This window comes from Pinus tabuliformis, chromosome 4_1 (genome assembly GCF_031772625.1).
Source record: "Pinus tabuliformis cultivar Carrire ecotype Pingquan chromosome 4_1, CPIR1, whole genome shotgun sequence".
NCBI classification, from domain to species: domain Eukaryota; kingdom Viridiplantae; phylum Streptophyta; class Pinopsida; order Pinales; family Pinaceae; genus Pinus; species Pinus tabuliformis.
The window spans coordinates 438,422,144-438,435,760 of NC_142303.1; the positions used below are offsets into that span (position 1 = coordinate 438,422,144).

Consider the following 13,617-nt stretch of genomic DNA (forward strand, 5'->3'; position numbering starts at 1 on the left):
TGCCTCTTGCAGTTTTTTCCTCATATCTTTCTTCCCTCTTTTTCTGCCTCTGACCTCACTAGCTGATCCCTCCTCATATTCAGATCTTTGAGCCCTGCTCCCTCGACCTCCGCATCCGCCAGTCCTCCCTCTACCCCTCTGGTTACCACGTCCTCGCATTCCTCTGCTCCTTCCGCGTCTGCCACCCGCTCCCTCTTCGTCATCTTCCTGACCCTCATTCTTATCTTCCCTATCTCCCGTTTCATTGTTGTTCTGCTTCCACTTACCTACTTTACCACCCGTTGCCCGACGTGGCTCCTCATCTGAAATGTAGTCTCGTATATCAAACTCTTCCTCCGACTCGTCCGGGATGTCAAGATAAATCCTCTGTAAGGTTTCCTCTACAAAACTCTTTCCTTTCTTGTCTAAATTCGCCTCCTTGCTTCGCGTCCACCTGCCTTCTCCCCTGTCTTGGTTCACAGCCATGTTGCTTGCCTTCGTCTGTTGCAAATTCGTAACTCTCCCCCTCACTTTGCTGCAGTTCACTCCTGGTTTCTTCCTTTTCTCCGTTCGACTGCATGCAAACACTAATGTATCCCTGCTCGGCCACCTTTTCTTCTTGAAACTTCGTTGCTGCCTGTCCTCTTCATTAATACGCGTCTCATTTACTGGATCATGATGTGAGACGTACGTTGTCTCTCTGACGCTTCCACCTCTCGTCCTCGATACCTTACCCACTTTCCTCCTTGGGATGATCATTCCTCCCATGGTTTGATTAAACTCACCGTCCATGACTTTAATTCCATATACTCGCTTCTTCATACTCCCTAGTCCAACATTAATTATCCTGTCTTTTCCCCTCCTATCCATAATCAGGAGGCGGCTAATCATTCCTTTCTGGTGCAGTCGCTTCATCATGATCCTGTCTTAATATATTTTTTAATGCGTTCCACCTTGGATCATCCTGAAATGATAGCCAGCTACCATCCATTACCCTGTTCGGCGCTTCACTTCCCCAATTGGCTAATAAATCGGCTGCTCGATTACCATTCCTCAAAACATGATTTATCATTGTATATTCTATCGTCCTCAGCAACCCTTCTATGTCTTGTATAATCCCTGCTGTCCGCCAACTCTTCGCCACATGATCCCATCTTTTGCCATCTCTTAATTTCCTTAACATATCTATCGTGATCTGGGAATCGCCTTCAATTTCAAGATTCCTATATCCGTTTCGAACTGCGATTCGAAGTCCATTATGTACTGCCCATAATTCCGCTTCGTTATTCGTCATTTCCCCTCCCCATTCAGCATACGCCCACCGTGTAATACCTCTACTATCTCTGAAAATGCCCCCCCAACCTGCTTGTCCAGGGTTACCCTTCGATGCCCCATCGAAATTCAATTTGATCCGTCTATCCCCTGGAAGTCTAAAATGATTTGGGCTTTGCATGCAATATCTATTTCTCCTGTCTGTATTGGGGTAGATCATCGTAAAGTCGATATTCAATTTTGAAACTATTCGCTGTTCCTCCGGGTTCAGCTTCCAATCGTCTTCGTCCCAAGCTTCAGACAAAACCGTTTCTTTTATCGACCTACATATTTCATCCCAAATTCTTGATTCTTGGCAGCTTTTGTCTCTAAAGAGTCTTCGATTTCGCTCTTTCCAAACCTCCCAGATTACGAAACCAACCGCCAAATTCCATAGCCTCCTTACAACTTTACTTTGAAAATTCCCCTTTCCCCATTGAAGTAGGGTATTCCTAAGGCTATCTGGATCCCTATTTGACTTACCAAAGAGTACCCTAAGTTCTTCCCATAGACTCTGAGTATATATACAGCGATTCAGTAGGTGCTCCTGATTCTCTATCTCTTTACTACACAGGTAACATCTTGATGGTCCATTCATTCCTCGTTTCTGAATATTGTCCCAAGTCAGGATCCGTCCTCTGCACACCAACCATGCAAAATATGTTACTTTTGGCCACCATTTTCCTTCCCAAATCTTTTTCCAGTCCATTGGTTCATCTTCCCTTTCCTCTTTCGTTTCCCAGTAATATGCTTCTTTGACTGTAAACATCCCCTTCATCGCTTTACCCCATCTAAGGATATCTTTACCTTCTCTGATCTTAATTTTCCTCGATTCTATTTCACTGATATACACTTGCCCAGTCTCCGGACTTATACTATCATCCCATTCCTGCGGCCTTTTCCAGACTCTCCATATATCATTTAATGCTTCTCTTCTCCAATAGTCCCTCACATATTCCATTCCTGCTCTTTGCGCTGTTGCTTGGACTTCATGAAGAGGTTGGTTCCTATTCAGCTTATCACGCTGTTGCCATCCTTCCTCCCAAAATCTTGCTGAACTACCTTCGCGGATTTCCCAGAAGGCTAGGTTCCTAACTATATCCTTATTATTTCTTGCTAAATCCCATATTTGTGATCCTCGTGGAGTTTCTTCTATTCTTAGACGCCCTTCAGTTGTACCTGGCATATCATATTTTTGGTTCCATATTCTTTTCCACACATCAGTTCCCCCCTGTACCCATCTCCACCATAATTTCGCCCCTAAAACCTTATTTACTATTTCCGGATCTCTTACTCCAAGGCCTCCTTCCTCTTTCCTCTTGATTACATTCTTCCATGAAACTAGAGTCCATTTTTTCTGTTGCTTAGGTCCCCCCCAAAGAAATTTACCCAATATTTCTCTCAATTTAGAAAAAACGCCTTTGGGAGCAGCCATAATGGATAGGTGATATATGGGGATAGATAATAATACCGATTTTAAAAGGATAACTCGACTTGCTAAATTCAGCAATCTGAACGACCAACTAGCTAATCTTTTCCTGATCTTTTCCAACAAGCTCTGCCAATTCTTTATGCGGTGTGAGTTTATATCCAGTTGAATGCCCAAATATTTAGTAGGTAACTCTCCCTGTCTAAAGCCTAGAACTCTGGTTAAATGAGCTTTGACAGCTTCAGGTGAATTAAATATAAAAGTACAAGATTTATCATTATTGATCGCCATACCTGAAGCGTTCATGAAAACTTCTAAGACATTCTTGAAACTTCTCACCTCTCTAAGCGACGCTTCTCCAAATAACATCAAATCATCAACAAACTGTTGATGTGTGATGATTAGATTATTCCCCCACAACCTAATGCCTTTGATTCTTCTTTCGCTTACTTCTTTTTTAAGTTTTCTACTTAATCCTTCCATAGCCAAGATGAATAAGAACGGAGAAATTGGGTCCCCCTGCCTAATGCCCCTGGTGGCATTAAACGTATCTGTAGGAATACCATTGACCAAAATTGAGAAATTCGGAGTAGAGATCATGCTGATTATCCATGCTATCCACCTGTTCTCAAATCCAAAAGCTCCCAAAACCTCGCTGAGATAGTTCCAGTTCAATCGATCATAGGCCTTAGACAAATCCAACTTCATAAGCATCCCTTTCTTTTTTCTCACCTTTAGAGAATGTATCACTTCCTGAGATACCACTATACCATCCAAGATTTGCCGACCTTCCACAAAACCAGTCTGTTCAGGCGCAATTAAATTGGGTAGGAGAGGTTTCAACCTTTTCGCAATCAGGGTGGATATAATCTTATAGATAACATTACACAAGGCTATGGGTCTAAAGCCCTGTGGTTCTTCCGAAGTATTACTTTTAGGAATCAGGGTCAGAAAGGTTGAGTTAATACCTGGCCATATTCGCTGTCTTAGTCGTGATTCTTCCACCGCCTCCAATATCTCTTTGCCTATAAAGTGCCAGCTTGCCTGGAAGAATTCCACTGTATACCCATCCGGACCTGGAGCCTTGTTCTTACTCATATTCATCACTACTTCTTCTAATTCTTCCAAGGTTACTACCCGCATTAGTGCCTTGTTTTGGTCCTCTGTTACTATTCTTGGTATCTCCCTGCAGATATTAGTAATGGCTTCCCCTCTATCCCTTTGATTTTCCGTTAGAATCCCCTTAAAGTAGTCAACTAGAGTCTTTTCGATATCCGCCTGTTCTATCACTCTTTCTCCTTCTGCATTCTTAATTGAAAAAATTCTATTCCTCTGTCTATGTTGGATCATAGCTTGATGGAAGAATTTTGTATTTCGTTCGCCTTCCCTTAACCAGCGTACCCTTGATTTTTGTCTCCACAAAATCTCCTCTTGTTTTCTTCTCTCCTCTAACTGACTGATAATTCGCCCTTCCTCCCTACTCTTCTCTTCGTCCCTGCCCTCCAATATTATTTTTTGCTGGATGTCCTCCATTTCTCCTTCTAATTTCTGCTTTGCCTCCATAATGTTACCAAATTCTTTCCTATTCCATTCTTTGATTCTTTGTTTTATTTCCTTGAGCTTCAATTGTATAGTATGCATTTTCCCTTTGCCCCTGATAGTGCATTGATTCCACCAATCTTCCAATTTCTTTATAAATTGTGGGTCTCTAAGCCAAAAAGATTCGAATCTAAAGGGTTTCTTCCCTTTGACCTGCTTGATATCAATATCTAACCGAATGGGCCAGTGATCAGAACCAAGGCTAGGGAGGATTTTAGCTTCAATAAACACATCACGATTCAAAATTTGCTCCGAGAGCAGAAATCTATCCAGTCTGGACGCAATTTGGTTCTGTCCTCCTCGTCGATTGTTCCAGGTATGTACCCCATTCGTTGTATGAATATCTACTAACCTCAGGTCCCTAATCATATCGTTGAACTCCTCCATATTCGGATCCTCTCTCCTTATTCCCCCTCTCTTTTCTCCTAAATTCCTGATCATATTAAAATCCCCTCCTATCATCCACGGGGTGTTCGGGATTAAACTTCTCATAGTGTGGAGGTTCTTCAAAAAATCTTTCCGTTCTCTATAATTATGGGGCCCATACACTCCGGTAAACAAGATTCTTTCCCCCATCCCCACTAATCTAAACAGACCTGAAAGGATTCTAGGCAAAGTAAACCAGTGTTCAAAAATTACCTCTTCCGGGTTCCACAAAATAGCCAAGCCCCCTGCTGTCGCTACTGCATCTAGGGCCATAACCTCGTATCCTAATTTCAGTTTCCTTACAGTTTCTGTCATCTGTTGACTTTCCATTTTCGTTTCCTGGATTACCATAATACTTGGCTTGTCTTTCTTCACTCTTTCCTTCAAATATCTCTGTTTCCCTTGACTATTTAGTCCTCTAATATTCCAGCTTATAACAATCATTTAAAACTTTTTAGGAGTTTGTAGAAATACCTCTGACAGAGGTATCACCCTTCCTGAATTTACTAGAGTCTCTCCCACTGCTTGGATTGATTCATTTAACGTTCTTCTCCCTTTTTTCCTTCCACTCTTACCTTGGCTATCCCCTTCTAGACTTTGGGAATCCTGATTGCTTTGATCTAACCTGTTTTCTATAAATCCTGCCTTCTTCTCCTTATATCTTTGAAAGACTTCCTTATACAACTGTTTCTCTTTTTCTGGGATGAATCTTTCGTCCAATTTTTTCCAATCATTTAGTAGTTTCTTCATTATTTTTTCTTCCTCTGTACCCACTTCTTTTACAATCTCCGTACCCTTCATTGATTGTTCTGTGATATTGTCGTGTCGTACTCCCTCCTCCCCTTCCGGCTCTCTGCTTGGGCTCCTACTTTTTCTCTTTCCATCTTTTATGATTTCCATTGGAGCTGTCTCATTAATCTCCTTTTCCTGTTCCATTGGAAGTTTCTCATTAATCTCCTTATCCTGTTTTTCTCCTTCAACCTCTTCTTCTTGCGTTTGAAGGATGTTGAACTTGTTTTTACTTTCAAGTGTTGAGTTCACTTCCTTGGATTGCAGTTTTGGAGACCCAAGATTTGGTTTCCTTCTCCTCTGTACCTCTTTGAATTCATTTACTTCTCCTTCCATTCCTTCTCTTGTCCTGATTTCCTCCTTCTTGTCCTTCTCTGCTTCCACTATTCTAATTTGTGGACAATCCTTTGCAAGATGTCCATATACATGACAGCGTCTGCACCTAAACGGTATATGTTCGTAATCAATGGGTTGCTGCCAAATTTCATCCTGATATTCAAGCTCAATAGATTCCGGTAAAGGGGCTGAGATATTCATGTATACACAGATCCTTGCATAAGAAGTATATTTTCCCCTTTTCGTCGATTCTGCCACCTTCACAAAAGTACCAATCGAATTTCCAATTCCTTCCAATATTTCAGGATCCCAAAATTCATCCGGTAGCCCAAATAATCTAACCCATATCGGGGCTGCCATTATTTTCTCTTCATCAGGGTTGTATCTATCTTCCCAATATCGTGTGAATAACCCCGCATTATTCATAAAGTGTGGTCCCTCTTCAAAAACCCTTTCCTTATCCTGTAAGTTTGCAAAGATGACTGTAAAGAATCCCTTGGCCCCCAATTTGAGATCTATATGTCCTCTTGGTTTCCATCGCTGCTGAATCCATCTCGTGAGGTCCCTTTCAGATGGCCAGTACCCTATAAACTTACATATTAACGCGTGATCTCTCATGTAACAACGGTAATTTTCCAGCTTATTATTTGGAATCACATACCTGGGCTTTTTCTGTGCCCTAGGAAGGCATTTATTTACCAGTCGTGCTTGCCATTGGTTCCCCAGTACTGGTATTTCCCTACTTATTTCCGGCACCCTCCCTTTCCCATCGCCGTTTCCTGAACTGCCTGCCATTACATTCCTATAGGAGGGGATCTCTCCCCTCCCCTGCCTTTCGTCCATTGCTTCACTCAGACCTTCGAAACCCTCTATCCTTCAGCAAGCTTTTCTTAAAACTACAAATTACCTGCTCGGAACCACTTCAGTCACCAGACCAAATTACCTGCCTTTCTCGTCTTCGGTCCACTCTCTCGCTACTGCGTTCCTACGACTCTGCAACCATTCGAATTCGTTCCCGAAACCCTTGTGCTATATTGCTCCTATGCCAATGCATCATGAATTAAAATCTAGTTATATAATCTTCTATGTCATTATCTTCATATTCTTTTTGATTTATCCAGGAAAAAGAAGAAAAAAAAATTGAAGTGCAAGGGAGCAAATTAATGGAATCCCATTACTAGATTTTTTCGTTGATGTTGAAATTTTCTCGATATCCTTTATTTTAAAGTTTGTTTATATTATATAGTTTAAGGATTTATTTTATTTTAAATTTTTATATCATAGATAATTATAGAAGACAAAATTTCTTATTAGTCCCTGCCATCTGGCAATGGCCAGGGACTATAGTAATCGGTTTGCGATGTTATAACATTAATTTACCTGTTTGCTATTAGTCGCTGCCACTTATAAACCAAAGTTTTCAGAGGCATATGGTTTTACTATTTTATGTAAAACAAAGTTTCGAGAGGCATGTAGTTTTGCCATCTTATTTGGCCTCTTCCCGAGGCGGAGAGGCAAAAACCATATGTTATGTGTACATATTTGCGAAATTTGAAACTAATGAAAATATAATGCTAACTAATGCTAGCATTACTTACTTTCATAGTTTAACAGATATTAAATCCTAACCAAGTTCCCATGTTCTAACTGCTCTTGTGCATTGAACTTGCCAGGTGGTGCAACAGCTGCCAGCTTTTGCGCTGCTAGCTTTGACAATTCGACAACAAGACCGGTCATGCATGCAGGGGAAATTCGACAATTCAATAACAAGACCGCTTCACACATGCTGGAAGTTGATGGTTGGCCTCTTCCGCCATGCCTGGAAGTGGAAGTTGATTTTCTGTCTATTTTCCTTTCACTGCATCCGCCATGCCTGGAACTATTTCTTCTTTCTGAAATCCTGAAGTATCTTGTTTCTGAAATCCTGAAGTATCCTGTTTCTGAAATCCTGAAGTAGCTTGTTTCTGAAATCCTAGAGGAGCGTCCCGTTCAGAACTATTGAACGACACAACACTATAGGCTGAACAGACCTGCATCACAATATGCTAGCTTTACAAATAATAAGCCTCTATTTCAAATGATATTCTTTATTTCAAATGATATTCTTTGTTTCAGAAGCTGATTTATATATGAAAAAATTCTAATTATGACTTCATAATACGATTTACAGAAATATCGTTACTGTTACTTACGATTTTTGTAGACTATGCAAGGCCAAACTGGATGCCTCCTGCCAGAAAGTGGAGATTGCAGGGTCCACATGACTCGCAGGCCCAAGGGATCAGGGAAAAACCTGATTTCTGTTGTGCCCATCTGAGAATCGATTCCGTTAAGGTTCTGGGTCTTACACCATCCAAGACACACAGAGAGCACAACAGATTAATGATTGAAGCTACGGCGTACTAGCTCGCTCGCTCGCTAAGGTAGAGTCTCAACCTGTTTGGTTTTCTATGGAAATTTGTTACAATAATTTTTTGATAATCCCAAGTAACCTAAATCCTATTGAAAACAATACAGAGACGTGCTCACAACATAACACAGTACCTACCGAAGCTTTATCAAGAGAATATGCAGAGAGATAGAAACATGGAGGGCGCCTTGAATAACTCATCTATTTCGGCAGGTACATAGAAATGCTTTTTCGTTGCTAAAGCTTAGATAAAACTGATTCTCTGGAAAGCAAGCTTAACTCGCTTAAAAAGAGAGAGGAAAGAAATTACCTACCGAAGCTTTATCAGGAGGATCTACAGAGTGATAGAAACATGGAGGATGAAACTTGCGATGCCCCTGTTTTTCTATGTTCATTTGCTTCTGGTGGGGATTATGGGACTGCATTTATGCACTTGCTAAATGAGAGTTTGGTGTAGCCCTGTTATGCTGCCAGAACTGTGCATCCATTCTCCTTGGAATATTCAAGTGGTAAGCTAGCAGCAACCTACTGTACAAAATATAAATGTAAGAACCTTTGAAAAAATAATTGAAAGTAAATTACTTAGCAGATAGAAACTAATGGAGAATCTGAGAGAGATCATACCTGTTCAGCCTGCATAGCTTCTTGGAAGCTACACAGTGCTTCAAAGGCAAAAGATTGTCTTGGTTTTATCTTTGGCACAAACGCTGCATTGGAAAAAAACAAATTAATCACGTCACAGATCTCAATTCCTGGCTTCAATCAGAAAGAGACAAAATAAGCATGTCACCTATTACATTTCTTGGCCTCAATCAGAGAAAGAAAAATAAGTCGTGTCATAGATCACGTTTTTTGGCTTCAATCATTCATCTATCTATACCCTTGAGGATGTATTTCATAGTACTTTCTAATCACGTCAAAGACCTCAATTCCTGGCTTCAATCATAAAGAGACAAAATAAGCATGTCACCGATTACATTTCTTGGCCTCAATCAGAGAAAGAAAAATGAGTCATATCATAGATCACGTTTTTTGGCTTCAATCATTCATCTATCTATGTCCCTTGAGGATGTATTTCATAGTACTTTCTAAAAGGCGAGGAATCATGACAATGCTAAGTCCTGAATTGAGGCCCCTGTTCCCATCCAGCATTCAATTCCCAGATCTAACAGATATTGGCTATAAAGGATTCATCTGGTTTACCAGTGAACTAGATCGTCCTTCCCAGGCTAAGGCGATGGAAGCAAGACTGAGTCCCTGTGGAGAAGGCACATTTTGCTTTGATATGAAGGAGTTCATTAGCTGGTTGGTAGGCTGCTTCTTGACCTGCCTGCTTATACCCCCTCCGTGCCTTCTGTTCGATCTAAAGCAACCAACCACCTGGCCCGCCCCTCTGGGCGCTTCTAACAAAAGGATCTAGTCTTGTAACACGAGTTGTTGTTAATTCCACTCCTGTAGTCAACATGGCTGCTGTCGGCGCTAGTGCTGGTGTTGTTGGTATGTCCTTGCATGGAGAGCCCCTTTATAAAACCCAAGATGCTTCTGGTTTCATTGCTTCAAAATGGTCCTGCATCTTAGAGCTATTCTGAGTGCTTTCTCAGAATAACACTTGACATTGCATGTCCACCATATCCCAGAGGCGCTCCTCTGCTCCCTTCCCACCTAGCTGTACTTCCCTCCAGCATTTGATGGAACTGTGGTGGTGTAGCAGAGGTATGGTACCTTTGAGATTGTTTCTGTAAATGACGGAGTTAAAGTGAATTTGACACGTTACCCTAGCCGTACATGTAGCCATACACGTTACCCCTGTGTGCCCGTAATTTTCAGGCTGGAATGTTTATGCAAAGCTCTGGCCTGGAAATTCGCATTCGAATCGCTTTGTGTATCAAAAATGCCGCTGGCATTGTATTCCTCGGCAAGATAAGAGGCGCCCAGATGGCAGAGCCGCCCTCTGTAACCAGGCTCCGTCATGAGAATGCTGCTGGACTTTATGTAATTATGGCAGCGCTGGTGGAGAAGACGCTGGAGCCACCGCTGCGGTCCGTGCTCGTCCTGGGGCCCTTTATTTGTGATGATCTCAAGCGCTTCGGCTGTTCGACCATGTGGAGTTTGAGCTTGCACATGCTTTCTGACTTCCCATAACACAGAAACTCAAATTCTCATATTTCTAAAACCAGGGAAGCTTTTCAAATCGCCATGAGTGAAATGTTGTCCCAGAGAAAACTCAATCTGCAAAACTCAGATGTAGTCCTTGCTTCAACGAGATTTGAATAGAATATCGAAAGTTTTCTAGTCATTCCAGTCAATGGTTGGGCCACATTAAAGTACAAAATTGAACAAAGTGAAGCGAATTGAGGTTCGATCTGGACGAAACGAAACGAAAGCAGCCCAAAATACCTTCGCTGCTTGACACCTGCAATGCAGAAGACACCTGCCATTCATGCAGAAGCGCAAGTGGCTGGCCCTTTCTTCCTAAATCAAGATAAATAGAGTTCTGTTAAAGTTCTGTTTTAACCGCCGGCAGGGACTTGCTGCTTCGCAGCGGTTCTTGTTGTACATAAATTTTGTTAAAATACTAAACCCTCTAACCTACTAAATTCTCTAACCTATTTATGATAGGAATTCTATTGGTTTAAAGTCAATAGAAATATGACCAAACTGTAAAATATTACTATCACTGATATTATAACCATCAAAATGAAAAATCTTTTATATATATATTTGCATGAAAAATACTAATAAATAATATATAATATTTCTTAATTTTTAATTTTAAAATAAATTTATTTATTTAATTTTAAGGAAAAGTAATAAAATAAAAATAAAAATAACGGATTTAGTTTTATTTAACCCTAAAATTTGAGTTTAAAATTAATTATTCAATAATTATATATTATTTAGATGATAGTGAAATTATTGAAAATTTGAATTTTTCTCTATTAAAATATTAGCATAAGTATATTAGTAAATGTGGTTGATATACGCCAAAGGTGTATAATAATGATTATTAATTATAATTGATATTACTTAATATTATTATTTATTTAATGATTTATTTAACAACAATAATTCATGTATTATTAATTAATTCATTAACCAATAAATTAATTCTTTAATTAATTAACTAATTAAATTATTAATTAATTAATTAATTAATTATCATATTGAGACAATCTTTGTCATAATGTGACGTCGAACCATGGTTCACCATGATTGATTTTGTAAACCATGGTTGAAAACGATTAAACCCAAGGAACTAAAATTATAAATCCAAGGCGTATAAACCCTAAGATAAATATTATAAACACTAAAATAAACATGGTTGACCATGTTTTCTTTTCATATTAATAACCAAGGGAAAAAATAAACCCAAAGGATTAATACCGAAACCCCAAGGGATTATGAACCGAAGGGAATAATATTAAATCCAAGGGATTACTATTATAAACCCAAGGTATATAAACCCTAAGATAAATATTATAAAAACTAAAATAAACATGTTTGACCATGGTTGATTTTCATATTGCGAAAATCCTTGTCACAATGCGACGTTGGACCATGGTTGTTTTTCGTATCAACAAAATCTATGTGGCAATGCAACGTTCGACCATGGTTGGCCATGAATGATCATGGATGACCATGTTTGATTTTATAAAACATGGTTGACCATGGTTGACTAAAATTGACCATGATTGACCATGATTATCATATTGAGACAATCCTTGTCATAATGTGGCATCGAACCATGGTTGAGAAAATAATTGATTTTCATATAGAGACAATCTTTGTCATAGTCTAACGATGGACCATTGTTTACCATGGTTTATTTTCATATTGAGACAATAATTGTCACAATGCGACGTTCAACCATGGTTGACCAAGATTAGGTATGATTGACCAATGTTGACCATGATTGATAATATAAACTCAAGGCTATAATAAACCGATGAGATTTATACTATAAACCAAATGGGATTATAAACCCAAGGGATTAATACTAAACCCCAAGGGATTATGAACCTAAGGCAATAATATTATACCCAAGGGACTAATCTTATAAACTTAAGATATATAAACCCTAAGATAAATATTATAAACACTAAAGTAAACATGGTTGACCATAGTTGATTTTCATATTGAGACAATCCTTGTCACAAAGTGATGTTGGACCATAGTTGAGCATGCTCAACCATTGTTGATTTTCATATCAATAGAATATTTGTGACAATGTGACGTTCAATCATGGTTGACCATGATTAAACATGGATGACCATGTTTGGTTTTATAAAATATGGTCGACCATGGTTGATCAAGGTTGACCATGATTGACCGTGGTTGATGATGGTTGACAATGATTATCATTTGAGACAAACATTTTCATAGTGCCACATTGGACCATGGTTGAGAAAATGATTGATTTTCACATTGAGACAATTTTTGCCATAATGTGACGTTGGACCATGGTTAACCATGATTAACTATGGTTGACCATGATTGGTTATATAAAACATGGTTGGCCATGGTTGAACAATATTAAACCTAAGGGACTAATATTATAAACCCAAGGTATATAAACCCTAAGATAAATATTTTAAACACTAAAATAAACATGGTTGACCATGGTTTATTTTCATATTGAGATAATCCTTGTCATAATGTGATGTTAGACCATGGTTGAGCATGCTTAACCATGATTGGTTTTCAAATCGAGAGAAAATTTGTCACAATGCAACATTGGACCATGGTTAACCATGGTTGATTCTCATATTGAGATAATATTCATCACAATGCGATGTTGGACCGTGGTTGACCATAACTGAACTTATAAAACATGGTTGAATATGATTGATATTATAAACCGAAGGAAATAATAAACTCTAGGGATTAACACTAAAAACCCAAGGGATTATAAACCTAAGGGAATAATATTAAACCCTAGGAATATGAACCCTTACATTAATAAACCTAAGGGATTGACATTATAAACCCAAGGGATAAAAATTGTAAACCTGAGGTATATAAACCCTAAGATAAATATTATAAACCCTAAAATAAACATGGTTCACCATGGTTGATTTGCATATTGAGATAATCCTTGCCACAATGCGATGTTGGACCATGATTGAGTTTCATATTGAAACAATCTTTGTCACAATGCAACTTTGGACCATGGTTGATTTTCATATTGAGACAATCCTTGCCACAATGTGACGTTGGACCATGATTGAGTTTCATATCGATACAATCTTTGTCACAATGTGACTTTGGACCATGGTTGATTTTCATATTGAGACAATCATTGTCACAATGCAACATTCGACCATGCTTGAACATAGTT

At 39.1% G+C, this 13,617-nt stretch overlaps 1 protein-coding gene across 1 annotated transcript; it reads right to left on the bottom strand.

The window, feature by feature from the left end:
- Positions 1-862: 862 nt before the first annotated feature.
- On the bottom strand, positions 863-6,712 carry LOC149176210 (uncharacterized). Its single transcript, XM_089421382.1, has 3 exons — positions 6,142-6,712; positions 5,320-6,057; positions 863-5,160 (listed from the first exon to the last, which is right to left on the bottom strand). Exons 1-3 carry the CDS (start codon positions 6,710-6,712, stop codon positions 863-865), a joined length of 5,607 nt encoding a protein of 1,868 aa, XP_089277508.1.
- Between the last annotated feature and the right edge of the window lie 6,905 nt (positions 6,713-13,617).

Coding starts and splice junctions, on each gene's coding strand:
- LOC149176210 (XM_089421382.1), bottom strand. CDS start 6,712: ATGGACGAAAGGCAGGGGAGGGGAGAGATCCCCTCCTATAGGAATGTA. Junction 6,058..6,141: donor AGGAATTGGAAATTCGATTG/GTACTTTTGTGA, acceptor TGAATATCTCAG/CCCCTTTACCGGAATCTATT. Junction 5,161..5,319: donor TCTAGAAGGGGATAGCCAAG/GTAAGAGTGGAA, acceptor GGAATATTAGAG/GACTAAATAGTCAAGGGAAA.